Consider the following 17,576-nt stretch of genomic DNA (forward strand, 5'->3'; position numbering starts at 1 on the left):
ATAATAAAACTTTATTATTATCTCCCCAAGGGACTTGGTGCGGCTTACATGAGGTCGAGCCCACAATACATCAGTAAAAACAACAACAGTAATACAAAACAATAAAATAAAACTCATAAACAAAAAATAGGCAGTAAACATCAACAATAACACAATAACATAATTTAAAATATGGCTGGGCCAAATGTAATGATTAAAATTTTAAAAATAATGCTGAGCAAGACCAGGTGAAATATAACTAGTATAGAATTTCGAAAAAGAATGGGGCGTACAGACAATCCTAGATCACTAATAAAGTGCATTGAGAGACATATTGCTGGGAGTTTCCTTATTCTGGGAAGGCACACTGGAACAACCACGTTTTCAAGCTCCTCCTAAAGATTGCCAGAGTTGGGGCATGCCATGTATTATTTATTATTATTATTATTATTATTATTATTATTATTATTATTATTATTATTACCATGCATACTTGTGTATAAGTTGAAACATTTTTGACGACAAATCAATCCCAAAAAAATCTGTGACTGTTTATTGATGAGTCAATGCAGAAATGCTTTGCGCTTTCTATCATATTGGGGACTTAAAGGGAGTGGTGGTGTCCATTTTTAATAGGGCTTACTGAATAAGCCTCATGAGGTTACAGTAAGTTCGTATTAAAAATGGACACCACCTCAAGTGCCCAAAATGGCAGGGAGCACAGAGCTTATACATCTGTTTCGTGTTTACTTGTCTGGAAACAAACGGTTTTTGATTAGGGTGTTCTGTTTTAGCCTGTCTGCCTATGATGTTTGGCCAACATGCAGTATGTTAATGCTGATTTGAACAGAGATTTACTTGGAAGTCAAGGTCCGGGAAACTGTAACAGTTATTGCCATTATAAAATTAAATCTATTGATTCTTTTCTTTTTAATGTAAGGCCCACTCCAGCCCAACGACTTTGTCTGCTGTTCCCAATTGGATTAAAGAGGGTGATAGCAAATTGCAGACATTGTGAGAAATTTACAGCCTCTATGGCAGTGGGCCACCTGGTGGCACAGCAGATTAATCCACTGAGCTGCTGAACTTGCTGACCGAAAGGTTGGCAGTTTGAATCCAGGGAGCAGGGTTAGCTCCTACTGTTAGCCCCAGCTTCTGCCAACCTAGCAGTTTGAAAACATGCAAATGTGAGTAGATCAATAGGTACCACTTCTGTGGGAATGTAATGACACTCCATGCAGTCATGCCAGCCACATGATCTTGGAGGCGTCTATGGACAACGTTGGCTCTTCAGCTTACAAATGGAGATGAGCACCACCTCTCAGAGTCGAACATGACTAGACTTAATGTCAGGGGAAACCTTTACCTTTACCTTATGGAAATGGTACCAAAGGTGCAATAAGTTCATGTTAGAATATGCTAGCCTAATGCTACTTAAAAGTGGTAGTTTCTGGGTGGTGCTGTCCCTAAGCCATTGGCTACAGCTCTCTTAAAAGTTCCAGTCCCTGGCATAATATGGGAAAAATTGAGTCTCCTACATCTTACAGCTTTAAGGAGTACTAAACTAGCCCATTATCTATATTGCCAGCATACTCTTAATGTACATTTATGCCTAAAGATACTGAATGTGGAAGTACACCATTGGGTCTTGACTACGAAGTCTTTCAGAAATCATGTAGACTTCAATTCTTCCTTCCTGAAAGCAATTCTTTGCTTCTCTCTGCCTATAATATATTCATATTATAATGTAATACAATATACTAGTACTAATAACAATGATATTATAATTATATATTTTATATTAAATGTAATATTACTAATAATATTACAGTATAATGTTATAGTGCAATATAGTATATAATATTAATGTTGTGCTATGATAATAATAATACATTGTATTTACTTTTTACTTGTAAGCCGCTCTGAGTCCCCTTCGGGGTGAGAAGGGTGGCATATAAATGTCGTAAATAAATAAATAAATAAATAAAATATGACTGGATATGAAAGGTGAATTTTAAATTTTGTTTTTTAAGATTGTTTTTGTTTTGTTTTCTAAGATTAAAAAAAACAAATTCCAACCTAAAGGTGTATTAAATGCAAAAGTATCCCGTTCTCGAGGTATATATAAAAAAATCCCAATTTCTAGCCACTGCCTTCGTTAATATTTTATTAATCTTCAAATCCTGCAAGTGTCTTCATATTTTCTTAAGATAGCAGGCATTTATTTATCTGAAATATCTCTATACTGTTTTTCATTTGTACAAATCCCAAAGTGGTATGTACAACACTGTAAATATAACCTAATAAAAGACAGCCATTCAGTGTATGAGAGAATTGGCAGCAAGCATTCCTGTTGGCCAGGAGAGCAGTGGGATCCCTGGGCAAATAGCATCCAATGCAGACTGACAAGGAATATCTGGCAAGGTCCATCTAGTTTCATCTCAAATTGGCTAGCTTTGGCTTTGATGCTACATGGGGTAATCCACATTTTTTTTCACTTTCTGTGCTTGTAATGAGAATGTTGTGCCAGTGAAGTCCTTCAAGAGTTTCTCTTCTTGAGGAATACCCAAGAAGAGAAACTCTTCTTGGGTATTCCTCAAGAATACCCAAGAATATCCTGGCCACAATGGTCTTATTTCAGCAGCATCAAGGCTCCATGCTTAGATATACCTTGATAAAAGGTAAAGGTTGTCCAGTCGTGTCTGACCCTGGGGTGTGGTGCTCATCTCCATTTCTAAGCTGAAGAGCCGGCGTTGTCCATAGACACCTCCACGGTCATGTGACGGGCATGACTGCATGGAGCGCCGTTATCTACCAACATTTAACTACAAGTGAATCTGATGTTGCAGTTATTCTCATTGAGTTTGGTTATATCAATATGGTTGAACTAGGAACCCCCAGTGGTGCAATGGGTTAAGCCAGGGGTCCTCAAACTAAGGCCCGGGGGCCAAATGCAGCCCTCCAAGGTCATTTACCCGGCCCTCGCTCAGGGTCAAACTAAGTCGGAAATGACTTGAAAGCACACAACAACAACAACAACAATCATCCTATCTCATCAGCCAAAAGTAGGCCCACACTTCCCATTGAAATACTAATAATTTTATATTTGTTGAAATTGTTCTTCATTTTAATTATTGTATTGTTTTTAAGTGTTTTTGGCACTACTAATATGATATGTACAGTGTGCATAGGAATTCATTCATTTTAAAAAAAATTATAATCCGGCCCTCCCAACAGTTTGAGGGTCTGTGACCTGGCCCTCTGTTTGAAAAGTTTGCGGACCCCTGGGTTAAGCCCTTGTGCTGGCAGGACTGCTGACCGAAAGGTCGGCGGTTTGAATTCAGGAAGTGGGGTATGCTCCTGTCAGTCAGCTCCACCTCATGTGGAGCCATGAAACATCTAGGCGTTCCTTGGGCAACATCCTTGCAGACAGCCATTTATATCACACCAGAAGCGACTTGCGGTTTCTCAAGTTGCTCCTGACATGAAAAAAAAAATGGTTGAACCAATAAAACCTGATCTATCTTTCTGTGTATTGTGATAATAATGCTCAAAATAGCAGGGCACAGCATGATGCTGTGAGGTAGCCAGGCTGTGAAGAATTGACTCAAGAGGAGAAGGTTCTTGTGTGACTCAAGTGCTCTTTCCATAACAGGACAATAAAACATGATCTGAAAATGAAAAGTCCTGGCAGCACTGAGTCATTTAACTGTGCACTTTTAAAATAAACCATTTTGCCAGGTGCACTTCCAATTAGCGTCTTTCCATAATCTGGAATCTGTGCAACACTTAATAAAGAGACAGATTGCACCGAATTCTCTGCAATTTGCTTCTGAATAAATCTTCTTGGGATTGGCTCTTGGTTATGTTATGTGTGTCTCTTAGTCATTCCACCCAATTAGTCTTCCCTCTGCAAATCTCTGTGGATGCCTCTCCTCCACTATGCCTCTCCAAAGGCTTTGAATTCTGCTTTTTAAGTAATCCTTGATTCCTCCTGGGTTGCCGCTGGGTTCTGATTACCCTGTGACATTCTGTTTAGGATTGCCAAGGCTCCCTTAAGGATCCTCCATCTTGAGCCCATTGGCTCAGAAAGAGAGCCTTGGAGTGCACAGCACTGTGCTTACGCTTAGTTTGAAAGACCTGCTCTTTGCTGAAGAACTGCATGTATGTAAAGCCACATCCAATGCATATGTGTCTTTTATATGTGCAAAATTAAAAACATATTTTGTCCTATCACAATGCTGCGAATGAGATCATCACACACAGGGCTGTAGCCAGAAAAAAAAATTCGGGGGGCGGGGGTGTTGAAACATTTTTTTAGCAAATCATGAAGAGTAGTTTGAGAACACAACAACATTTTAATACAGTCCAAAGACCCTTATTGCTCCGTAAAAGGTATACGATGCAAGGTATGCAAGGCTAGTAAGGCCAAAAATAGCCAAAAAATAGGGGTTTTTTAACCTGAAAAATTTGGGGGGGGGGGGGGGTTGAACCCCTAACCCCACCCCCCACCCAAGCTACAGGCCTGATCACACAATCCCTTTTGCAGTCTGTACTGCTTTAAAATAATTAGTTGGTCTTCTGCTGATAATCGAGAATGAGGGGACGCATGGCAACTCCACTGTTAACTATAGCTCCACAACACTGGGAAAGCTAGAGTTGCCCACACTGATCTGTAGAGTAGTTGCAGCATAGGAATAGATGCCTTATTGGCAATGCCATGGGCAGGGTCCATTGTATTGGGAGGGTCTATAGCTTAGTAATACAGGGCGTGCTTTGCATTCATTAGGTCCCAAGTGATTTGACACCACTAGTACCTTGGTGCTGGCAGGACTGTTGACTGACGGGTCAGCAATTTGAATCTGGGGAGAGCGAGTTGAGCTCCCTCTGTTAGCTCCAGTTCGCCATGCAGGGACATGAGAGAAGCCTCCCTTACTTACTTAGGCGATCCCTCGGATGATGGTCCTCCAAGGTCGGTGTTCTGGCGGTGGGTCCATAGGTGACTGTGGAGCCCTATTCTTGATCTGCATCTTCTCCCACAGTGAGGGCATCGGTTTCCAGGTGGAAGGCGGTCCCGGTCGGGGTTGGTCTGACGCGCCTTCCTCTTGGCAATTTTCTCTCTTTCGTTCTCCATTCGTGGTTCTTCAAATTCTACAGCATTGCTGGTCACAGCTGACCTCCAGCTGGAGCGCTCACAGGCCAGGGCTTTCCCGTTCTCAGTGTCTATGCCAGAGTTTTTAAGGTTGGCTTTGAGCCCATCTTTCAATCTCTTTTCCTGCCCAACAACATTCCGTTTTCCGTTCTTGAGTTCAGAGTAGAGCAACTGATTTGGGAGATGGTGGTCGGGCATCTGGACAATGTAACGTGCCCACTCCAGCGGAGTTGATGGCGGAGGACCATCGCTTCAATGCTGGTGGTCTTTGCTTCTTCCAGCATGCTGACATTTGTCCGCTTGTCTTCCCAAGAGATTTGCGGGATTTTTCGGAGGCAGCACTGATGGAATCATTCCAGGCGTTGCATGTGACGTCTGTAGACTGTCCATGTTTCGCAGGCGTATAGCAGGGTTGGGAGGACAATAGCTTTATAAACAAGCACCTTGGTATCCCTATGGATGTCCCGGTCCTCAAACATTCTCTGCTTCATCCACTAGTAAAGAGAATATGAGTCCCAGGTGAGCTGATAGCACACCCTGACAACAACAGCAACATTTATATTCTTTGTGTTCTGTTTTCTTGAGACCCCTGGTGGCACTGTGGGTTAAACTGCTGAGCTGCTGAACTTGCTGACCAAAAGGTTGGTGGTTTGAATCTGGGAAGCAGTTTGAGCTCCTGCTGTTAGCCCCAGCTTCTGCCAACCTTGCAGTTCAAAAACATGCAAGTATAAGTAGATCAATAAGTACTGCTTCTGCAGGAAGGTAACAGCGCTTCATGCCATCGTGCCGGCCACATGACCTTGGAGGTGCCTATGGACAGCGCTGGCTCTTCGGTTTAGAAATTGAGATGATCACCACTTGCCAGAGTCAGACATGACTAGACTTAATGTCAGGGAAAACCTTTCCCTTTACCTGTTTTTTTAGGCCTGTTCCTGGGGTTATCTGGAGCACTGATTCAGGAAATTGCACTGAATGGATCACGTCAGTTCTAGTTTCTCAGATATCGTTGTCATTTTTTCTGTGGGTGAGCTGATGGCGACTAGAAGATGTAATATGTTCTGTTTCTCATAAACTACAACTGATGGGGGAAATCAGTGTCACTTTTGAAATGAACAAGTCAAATATACCCAGAAATCAGGCTAGCATTTCAGGAACTAAAATGTGTGTTGATCAACGTAATAGTAAGCTGGATGGTTAGTAGCCTGACCTTCAGAGTGCAGAAAGCGCTCACCAACCTTGCTGGGAAACTCTGGGACTTTCCCATGCCTGTGTGAAGCAAGTCCTATATTTAACATGCATCCATCATGCAAAAAAAAAAAAAAGTGTGTGTGTAAGAGTGAAAGAGAGAAACTTAAAGAGGAAGAATGTATACAAATATAGTCTGACCTCCCAAAATAATCCAATCCACAAGTTTGCATTTATGGTAACTTCTTGAGATTGAAGTAAATTCTATGTATAATAAAATCTGTGGGTAAAATCTCCTCCCTTCTCCCAGGCCTGTTATTTACATTTTAAAAACTTTTTCTACAGTATTTATTTATTTATTTATTTACAGTATTTATATACTGCTTTTCTCACCCCTAGGGAGACTCAAAGCGGTTTACACATAGATAATGGCAAAAATTCAATGCCTTACAACTACAATAGTAAAACCACACTTTAAACATCAATCATATTTAAAAACAGTGCCTCAACAAATATCAAAACAGTTATTAAAACCATAAAACAATCTCATCAGTTGAGTCGCCGTTCCAGTCCTTGTCCCACTAAAAGCTGTATATATCTATTGTCCAAAGGCCTGTTCCCAGAACCATGATTTTAATTTTTTTCTAAAGGTCAGGAGCGAGGGAGCAGATCTTACCTCCTTTGGGAGTGTGTTCCATAGGCGGGGGGCCACAGCCGAGAAGGCCCTGCTCCTCGTCCCCGCCAGCCACATTTGTGCTGTTGATGGGAGCGAGAGCAGGGCCTCCCTGGATGATCTTAAATTGCGAGGTGGGACATAGGGGCAGATGCATTCAGACAAGTAAGCTGGTCCCGAACTGTATAGAGCTTTATAGGTCAAAACCAGCACTTTGAATTGGGCTCAGAGATGAACCGGCAGCCAGTGGAGCTGGCATAACAGGGGGGTAGTATGCTCCCTGTATGCCGCTCCAGTTAGTAATCTGGCAGCCGCCCGTTGAACTAACTGAAGTTTCCAAACCGTCTTCAAAGGCAGCCCCAAGTAGAGTGCGTATCTTTAACCTCAAGAAAAATGATCTAAAACCTTATTTAGATTGGAATGACACTGTTCTCCTCTAACCCTTTGCAATCAGAAAGCTTTGCGATGTCCCTCATATCCGAGCAGCTAACTTCCCCCACTTTCTGATTATTCAACTATCCTGTTAGTTTGACAGGGTGTTGTGTTAGCATGGGATTATGTGGTATGGATGCACTGAATCTGAACAAAGAGTTAGGAATTTTGAATATCTGAGAGTGTCTTAATGGGTTTCTGGTATACATTTTGCTCAGCAAGTTTTTTTCTTTCCCAAACTAGACCAATAAAAACTTGATGTCTGGCCAGCTCTGCACTTAGGATGGGCTGAATGTGGGTGGCTGTCTGTTTGTGTGGTTGTCTATAATCCTGCCAGGAGCTACTTTGATGACTGCCCCATTTCTCTGTCTCTCCATCTTTCTCTCTTTTCGTTTCTTTTCTTCCTTCTCCTTTCCAGTATCATTTGTCTTATCCAGGATGGCCGCTTGCGGAGGCACCACCAAAAATAGGCTCACGGTAAATAAGCACGTCTGGGACTTTCTAACCAAGGAAAGCCCCGCCAAGCTGGTCAAGCTGAAGGAGGAAAACAAGGTGAGCATCTTGATCGATGGCGAGACCTCGGAGATCTACGTGCTCCAGATCACCATGCCTGCCCACGGGCCCAGCAATGGCCTCTACCTGGCCCGCAAGGCTCTCAAGGCTCTGCTGAAGGAGACTGAGAAGGAGCTGAAGAAAGCCCAGCGCCAGAGCGAGCTGATGGGCTGCATGGCCTTAATGGAGAAGAACAGGGAGCACGGGCCAGTCGAGCTCCATCGCCGAGGGACTGGCTTGATATCCAGAGGGCAGCAGACCTCCGGGCCCAGAGTGGTCAGTGGGAGCGGAGGGGTCGCCGGCTGCTCACGGGGCGGGGAAGAGGAACAGGACAGCCAGTGCCCCATCTGCTTGGGGGAGATCCAGAACATTAAGACTCTGGAGAAGTGCAAGCACTCCTTCTGCGAGGACTGTATCACCCGGGCCTTGCAGGTCAAGAAAGCCTGTCCAATGTGTGGCCGTTTCTATGGGCAGCTGGTGGGCAACCAGCCAGAGAATGGACGCATGCTGGTCTCCAAGGACTCAAGCGTGCTGCTCCCTGGTTATGAGAAGTATGGCACCATCATCATCCAGTACGTCTTCCCACCTGGCATACAAGGGGTAAGTTGGCTTCATGTTCTTTGTCTTTATGTCTAACCCAAGATTCATAGAATCATAGTATTGGAAGAGACCGAATGGGCCATCTAGTTCAACCCCCTGCCATGTGGGAAAAGCACAAATTACCCCTGACAGATGGCCATCCAGCCTCTGTTTAAAAGCCTCCAGAGAAGGAGCTTCCACTACCCTGCGAAGCAGTGAGTTGCACTGTTGAACTGCTCCCATAGTCTGGAAGTTCTTCCCAATGTCCAGATTCATGAAGTGTGCTGTCAGACAAAGGCATTCCTCCCTTTTTTTCAGAAGGTAGGCTGATGAGATGCCCCCTGGTGGTGCAACAGGTTAAACCGCTGAGCTGCTGTACTTGCTGACCAGAATTCACTCTTAAAATCATCCACAGTCGTAATCTGGGCCATTCCGAAAATCATTGCATATATTTCGTAGTTATTTTGCACTGTAGTTAATCTGCAAAGGCTTGACACCAGAGCCAGGTTTTTACTTTCCTTCTGAAGGTCAGGAAGGAGGGGGCTGCGCTAATATCACTGGGGAGGGAGTTCCACAGCTGAAGGCCACCACTGAGAAGGCCCTGTCCCTCATCTCCACCAGATGCACCTGTGTAGGTGGCAGGACCGAGAGCAGGGCCTCCCCTGATGATCTTAGTCTCCTACGACATGCATCTGCCTTTTGTGCCCAGAGGCATATGATACATAGACTATACTTAAGAGTTTGTCCAGCACAATGAGATTTGTAAATGCAGATATTTTGACGAAGGTTTTCATGGCCGGAATCACAGGGTTGTTGTAGGTTTTTTCGGGCTATATAGCCATGTTCTAGAGGCTTTCTCTTCCGATGTTTCGCCTGCATCTATGGCAAGCATCCTCAGAGGTAGTGAGGTCTGTTGGAACTAGGAAAAAAGGATTTATATATCTGTGGAATGATCAGTGTGGGACAAAGGACTCTTGTCTGCTGGAGCTAGGTGTGAATGTTTCAACTGAGCACCTTGATTAGCATTTGATGGCCTGGTAGTGCCTGGGGCAATCTTTTGTTGAGAGGTGATTGGATGTCATCATCATCATTTAATAACTTATTAATCGCCCTCCATCCAAGTATGCTCCAGGCGATTTACAGCTAAATTACAAAAGATAAAATACATACATACAAAAATTAAAAATCAACAGAGATCGAATGCTCTAGTAAAAAGCCGGGTCTTAAGTGCGAGAGTAAAAGGCCCTAAGTCACGCATGGCTCTCATGTAGGGCGGCAAGGAATTCCACAAGGCAGGGGCAGAAATAGAAAAAGCCCTGTGTCTGGTCCTTTTCAAGTACACTTCTCTAGGACCCGGTATATGGAGTAAGTCACGTTGGGCTGGTCGTTGCGACCTCCGATGATGGGAGAAGGAGAGGCGGTCCCTAAGGTACGATGGACCCTGGCCGTAAAGAGTTTTAAAGGTCAGAACTAGCATCTTATACAGGCCATGGTACTCAGTTGGAAGCCAATGTAAATGTTGCAGCACTGGTGTTATATGGCATTTCTTGGGCGTTCTTGAGAGTAACCTGGCTGCCGCATTCTGAACAATACGAAGCTTTCGGGTCGTAGACATCGGAAGGCCAACATACAGGGCCTTGCAATAGTCCACCCTAGACGTGACCGTGGCATGGATGACAGTTGCCAGAGCCTCGTCAGATAGGTAGGGTGCCAGTTGCCTCGCTTGTCGTAGATGGAAAAAGGCCTGTTTGCTGGCAGCAGCGACCTGAGCTTCCATTGTCAGCTGTGAATCCAGGATGACACCTAAGCTCTTAACAGTGGTCGATGGAGATAGGGCGGCACCATCGAAGGTGGGTAATGGAGGAGTCAGACCTGCCGGGCAGCCATGCCAGAGAATCTCAGTCTTCGCCGGGTTCACCTTCAGTGAACCCAGATTGTTCCCTCTCTGTTGTTTTGCTGTTGTAATTTTAGAGGTTTTTTAAATACTGGTAGCCAGCTTTTTGTTTATTTTCATGGTTTCCTCCTTGTGGATTTCCATGGCTTCTCTGTGTAGTCTGATATGGTGGTTGTTAGAGTGGTCCAGCATTTCTGTGTTCTCAAATAATAGGCTGTGTCCAGGTTGGTTCATCAGGTGCTCTCCTATGGCTGACTTCTCTGGTTGAGTTAGTCTGTAGTGCCTTTCATGTTCCCTGATTTGTGTTTGGGCAATGCTGCATTTGGTGGTCCCTATGTAGACTTGTCCTCAGCTGCATGGTATATGGTAGACTCCTGCAGAGGTGAGAGGATCCCAGCCGCTTTTCCTTTCCTTTTTATATTCCGCTAACCTTCCAAATGATTGCCTCTTTCTCATTTTAAGAATGGTTTTGATCTCTTCTACCACTTAGAAAAGAAACATTTCAATCGGCGTTGTAGGGTGTCTATGACTGCAGCTATTTTAAGCACCCTGAAAATTTTCTCTGGAAAGTTAGGTGACCCTGAGGTTAGGTGGTATGAGGAAAAAGAATAGAGCGGAAACAGTTCATGGCCAGTGCATGTGTCAGTTGGGTGTGCACAAACTTGGGATTTCCTACATTTTGAGTATTTGCTTTGCAACTGACATGTTTTACATTGGGTTTTTATCAGTTTGGGTTTCAAGTGCATGTATATATCTATATATATATATAAATGCTCTGTGCATAATGAGTACCTTAAAAACAAAAGAACCAATGAACGAAATCACACCAAATTTGGCAACAAAATGTCTCACAACACAAGGAGTGACCATCACTCAAAAAGTTATGATTTTGTCATTTGGGAGTTATATTGCTGGGATTTATAGTCCACCTACAATCAAAGAGCATTTTGAACTCCATCAACAATGAAATTGAACCAAACTTGGCACACCGAACTCCCATGAACAACAGAAAATACTGGAAGGGTTTGGTGGGCATTGACCTTGAGTTTGGGAGTTGTAGTTCACCTTCATCCAGAGAGCACTGTCGACTCAAACAATGATGGATCTGGACCAAACTTGCCACAAGCACTCAATACGCCCAAATATGAACACAGATGTAGTTTGGGGGTAATAGACCTTGATATTTGGGAGTTGTAGTCACTGGGATTCAAAGTTCACCTACAATCAAATTCTGAACCCCAGGAACAACAGAATCGGGGCAAACTTCCCACACAGAACCCCCATGACCAACAGAAAATACTTTAAGGCCATCCAATCCAACTCCCTTCATCAGGTCAAGAAAACATAATCAAAGTCCTCCTGACAAAGAGCCATCCAGCCATAGATAGATAGATAGATAGATAGATAGATAGATAGATAGATAGATAGATATGATTCACACACACACAGATATAGTATAATAGATTTGAAAGGGACCCCTAAAGAAGGACTATGATATGTTGTATGTTCCAGGGTGGGCAAACAAGACACTCTCCACATCAACACTGACAGAGAAACAGCAAGAGATACTGTTTACCCACAAGCATAAAGAAATTCAATATATTAGAAACCAACACTTTCTCATTACTTTATTTTCCAGATCAACAGACTGGGCCACAGCAACGCGTGGCAGGGGGCAGCTAGTTATGTATAAAAAGGGGAGGGCATGATACACCCAAACTCTTACCACTTTGTTCTCCAACTGATTTCAGTGGGAGAGATGCAACCATAAGAAGTAGACTAGAAGTAGATTCCACTGTATATATTAAGGCTTACTCCCAAACAAGTTTGTGTAGGATTGTGTGCTTGACATGTAAAAGTGTGGATGATGCTTAGGAACAGGTATGAAATCTGAAAGAAAACATCTAAAAGTGGCATATATTCTATTTAGAGGGTATTTTATTCTATTTGATAAATTTGCTGTAACCTGCAGGTGGGTAATAATTGTTGTTGTTGGTGGTGGTGGTGGTGTTTTATTCTATGATTCCTGTGAAAACGTAGGCAGATGAAGGTATTATCTGTTAGGAAATCTGCATGGTAGAGGAGGCACCTTTCTGGACATGCATTAGAGTAAGTGGCAGGACTGCTGACTGAAAGGTCGGCGGTTTGAATCCAGGGAGCGGGGTGAGCTCCCTTCTATCAGCTCCAGCTTCCCATGCGGGGACATGAGAGAAGCCTTCCACAGGATGGTAAAACATCCGAGCATCCCCTGGGCAACATCCTTGCAGACAGCCAATTCTCTCACACCAGAAGTGACTTGCAGTTTTTCAAGTAGCTCCTGACATGGGGGAAAAAATGTCACGCAATGTCCAGTTGGCCCATTGCCTTTAAGAGGTTTCCATTCTGTAGATCAATCTCCTTTGTGACAGTCTTAATAAAGAAATTGGAAAGAAGCAATGGGGAGGAGAAGAGATAATTGGGTGGGGATTGCCAATAGGAACAGATGGGTCCTCAGTAAGCCAAGTGTGGAATAGGCTCTGAAAATGCAGTGGTGTTGCTTTCCAGGGAGAAGCCATAAAGGGAAGATAAATAGGGACTCAAAACTGATCTGAAAACATAATCTGCTATTTACTGTAACAGAAACATATTTTTCTACTATTTTAAAGTTGGTTGGAGGGGAGCAGCTCCATGGGATTGGTTATGCATTAGAAACTCTTTAATGTCATATTGTTTCGCAATTGGGACCAGAAGATAGGTTGAATTCTAGGATCCCCAGGTCCTGATGGTGGATCTTAAGCGCCTAGTAAAATAAATGAATACGTGAAAGCATTAAGTCCCATAAGCCTTGTTCCCAGTATATCAATGACTGGTTTGAATCAAATGGCAAAACAAGGTGTAGTGTTTGCTCCTAGAGCAAATATGTTCATGTAACTTGATAAGTAAAGATAAAGGTTTCCCCTTGACATTAAGACTAGTCGAGTCTGACTCTGGGGGGTGGTGCTCATCACCATTTCTAAGTCGAAGAGCCGGCATTGTCCATAGACACCTAGGTCATGTGGCCAGCATGACTGCGTGGAGCGCCATTACCTTCCCACAGAAGCAGTACCTATTGATCTATTCACATTTGCATGTTTTCGAATTGCTAGGTTGGCAGAAGCTGGGGCTAACAGCAGGAGCTCACCCTGCTCCCCGAATTCGATCCACTGACTTACCAGTCAGCAAGTTCTGCAGCTTAGCGGTTTAATCTGCTGTGCCCTTATTATGTTCTAACTTGATAGAACATAATAATATAAGTCGGGGATGGTATTCTACGATCACTATTTATCTAAAACCCATTTCTTACAGAATCAGTTTGAAGTAAGGAGATGATATTGAAAGTGAACCAGATGAGCTATTTCGATGATCTTCCCAGAATGAAAATGTATATCACTGCACTTCCTAAATATGTCAAATAGTAATGTTCATTGTTAATCCAGCCCTACTTTATTATATTTTGGTTTCCACTAATCCGCCCCCTCACTTTATCATCATGACAAAGCTTTGAAACCAAGTGATTTTTGACATTTCAGTTCTTTCTCTGACTCTTCTTCCAAGGTGTGTTTCACGTTCTTTCCTCCGGTGTTTTCAGCATTCTCAAAAATCCTGCCTTGTCCCAGTTTTAGTTAAAAGTAGAGGTATAAATGAAAGCTTTTCAGAATAATATTTTCTGGCAAAGATTGAGTGTTCTTAGTGTCGCCATCCTTAAAACGGCGCCCTTTGGATATGTTGTCTTATGCTTGCTGAGGTGTGACGGGAGTTGTTATTTCAACAGATCTAGAAGATACTAGGTTCAATAGGGCTGCCCTAGGGAAGGCAGGAGAGCCCAAATTAAGGAAGGCGTTTCACTTGATGTTGTCTGTTTTTACAATCTCAGCTATTTTCTAACCCACTTACCTTTGAGAGGATGAATGACATATTTTTCCTGCCATTCCCCGATCCCCTTTTGCAGGTGGAGCACCCCAATCCCGGCGTCCGCTACCCAGGCACCACCCGCGTGGCCTACCTACCCGACTGCCCTGAAGGCAACAAGGTGCTGGCTCTGTTTCGCAAGGCCTTTGACCAACGCCTCACCTTCACCATCGGCACTTCCATGACCACAGGACGAGCCAATGTTATCACCTGGAACGACATCCACCACAAAACCAACTGCACAGGCGGGCCACAGCTGTAAGGATGGGCTGTGCGGCCAGGAAGGGGGGGAGGTAGTTGGGGGTCTATGCATGGTGTGGCTAAGTTCAGAGTTCATTAAGGGTGAAGTGAGTTAAACAAGATCCTAGGAAATCCAGCAATGTGCTATTCAAACAGGAATGGGGATGTACCTGTTCCAGTTGATATTGTTCCTATCATTCCTCACCATCAACTAGACTTAGGTTTGATTAGAACTGCAGTCCAAAAAATGCTGGGCCACACCTTCCAGGAATAACCTGGTGCTCTACTTTGGTCTGAGTGCCCTTGAGTTATTACTCTGGTCCCCTTTTGTGATATTAGGCCAGTGTTTCTCAACCTTCCTAATGCTGCGACCCCTTAATACAGTTCCTCATGTTATGGTGACCCTCAACCACAAAATTATTTTCGTTGCTACTTCAGAACTGTCATTTTGCTCCTGTTATGAATTGTAATGTAAATCTCTGATATGCAGGATGTGTTTTCATTCACTGGACCACGTTTGGCACTAATACCCAATATGCCCAAATTTGAATACTGGTGGGGTTGGAGGAGAATGATTTTGTCATTTGGGAGTTGTAGTTTCTGGGATTTATAGTTCACCTACAATCAAAGAGCATTCTGAACTCCACCAACAATAGAATTGAACCAAACCTGGCACACAGAACTCTCATGACCAACAGAAAATACTGCAAGGGTTTGGTGGGCATTCACCTTGAGTTTTAGAGTTGTAGTTCACCTACATCTAGAGAGTGCTGTGGACTCAACTATGATGGATCTGGACCAAACTTGGCACAAATATTCAATATGCCCAAATGTGAACACTGGTGGAGTTTGGGGAAAATAGACCTTGACATTTGGGAATTGTAGTTGCTGGGATTTATAGTTCATCTACAATCAATGAGCATTCTGAACCCCACCAACGATATAATTGGGCCAAACTTCCCATACAAAACCCCCATGACTAAAAGAAAATATTGTATTTTCTGATGGTCTTTGGCGAGCTCCCTGACATCCCCTCGGGACCCTCGCAGGGCTCCCGATCCCCAGGTTGAGAAACGCTGTGTGGTATTGCATAAAACTGTGTTTTTATTTTGTTAAGTACTATTGTTTTTAAAGCTCCAGACTGCTACACATAGAGTTTGGTTATTCTGGAATATAAGACATCTTTTTTATAACAACAGCAATAATAATAGAACTGCAAAGAGTCTGGCACAAGCCGGTAAAGGTAGTCTCAGTGGTGATCGGCATACTGGGTGCTGTGCCTAAAGACCTTGGCCTGCACTTAAAAACAATCAGCGCTGACATAATTACCATCTTTCAGCTGCAGAAGGCTACCCTACTCGGATTTGCACACGTTATTCGCCAATACATCACACAGTCCTAGACACTTGGGAAGTGTCTGACGTATGATCCAATACAACAGCCAGCATAGTGATCTTGTTTGCTTTATACTAATCTCGTTGTGTATCAAATAATAATAATAATAATAATAATAATAATAATAATAATAATGCTTTATTTGTATTCTTCCCTATCTTTCTGAGGGAACTCAGGGCATATTCCAGCATACACAAACACAAAAGCAAACACTCAATGCCTAGAATCAACCAAACACAGTTAAAGGTAAAGGTTTCCCCTTACGGATTCTGAGCAGTGGTGATATCATCCATGTTATAGATGGAAAACTGGACTTTTCCAGAATGATGATATAGTGAAAGATGTGTTTTTTCTAGCTACATAGAAGGAAAAAGTCACATGTTAGGTTGTATCCTTGCCCCTGTTATCACCATTCCTCATGATTCATGATTGAGCCAAGGGATAGAAAATTTATAACTACCTCATTATCTTCTTTAAGGTTATGTACATTATAACTTTATATAAATCATAACTTTATGGCACCACCAATGACTGATCTTGTTCATAGCTCCCATATGTCTAGGAATGGCTTGTTTATGATGTCAATCCAAGTAATTGTGACCTGATCATTAAGATGACATGTAAATCATACATAACCACACAGCTACATAAACTCAGCAAATTGTTTCTGTATCACCCCTACTGCTGAGGAACCCATGCACACTGCAAACAGGTTCTGGAAAATAGTAAATACTGTATATACTCGGGTATAAACCGACCCGAGTATAAGCCGAGGCACCTAATATTACCACAAAAAACTGGGAAAATGGATTGACTCAAGTATAAGCCGAGGGTGGGAAATGTTGCAGCTACTGGTAAATTCCAAAATAAAAATAGATACCAATAAAATTGCATTAATTGAGGCATCGGTAGGTTAAATGTTTGTGAAAACTGTCCTCTGATTAAAGCATTATTCTAACCTTCTTCAATGTAAATGTGTTTACATATCCTTCCAATAATAATAGAGTAAAATAATAAATATAATAATAATAGAGTAAAATAATGGAAATGTAATAATAACAGTAATAATAGAGTAAAATAATGAATGTAATAATAACATAATAAAGAATAAAATAATAAATGTAATAATAATAGAGTAAAATGATTAATGTAATAATAATAATAATAATAATAATAATAATAATAGAGTAAAATAATAAAAAACCTTGACTCGAGTATAAGCCAAGGGAGACTTTTTCCACACTCAAATTATGTGGGATTTTCAGCCTCCATATTCTGGGATACAAGGCTGTGTGGAAGGGACCTGAGAGGAGACACTGGGTGATGATTTTTGTGTCAACCTTACAAACTGGTCTGAAAAAATATTTGCTTACAGCTGGTTTTCAGGCTATCCCTGCCTGTCTAACCTTGTGGTGGTTTTATTTTGCTACTAGTGTAAATACCTAGTATTGTTCAGGTGTCAGAAAGCCCGCTGCCCACTTGTTTTCTCCCTTCTCCAGCTCTTAGAAGGCCAACTTCACAATGTCTCTGGCCCCTTTTACACTGCCATATAATCTAGATTTTTCAGC

The 17,576-nt window shown here is 42.6% G+C and overlaps 1 protein-coding gene across 2 annotated transcripts in view; it reads left to right on the plus strand.

Moving 5' to 3' along the window:
* DTX3 (deltex E3 ubiquitin ligase 3) overlaps positions 1–17,576 on the plus strand; it is a 152,782-nt gene that overhangs the window by 19,228 nt on the left and 115,978 nt on the right. For both annotated transcript variants that reach the window (XR_010909280.1, XM_060762973.2), the window contains exons 3-4: positions 7,840–8,573; positions 14,414–14,631. Coding sequence is in view for 1 of the 2 variants with exons in the window: in XM_060762973.2 (XP_060618956.1) it covers positions 7,840–8,573; positions 14,414–14,631 (952 nt within the window). In the remaining variant the exon portion in view is untranslated. The remainder of the gene's footprint in view (positions 1–7,839; positions 8,574–14,413; positions 14,632–17,576) is intronic.

The sequence above is a fragment of the Anolis sagrei genome, chromosome 2, assembly GCF_037176765.1.
Source record: "Anolis sagrei isolate rAnoSag1 chromosome 2, rAnoSag1.mat, whole genome shotgun sequence".
Classification (NCBI taxonomy): Eukaryota; Metazoa; Chordata; class Lepidosauria; order Squamata; family Dactyloidae; genus Anolis; species Anolis sagrei.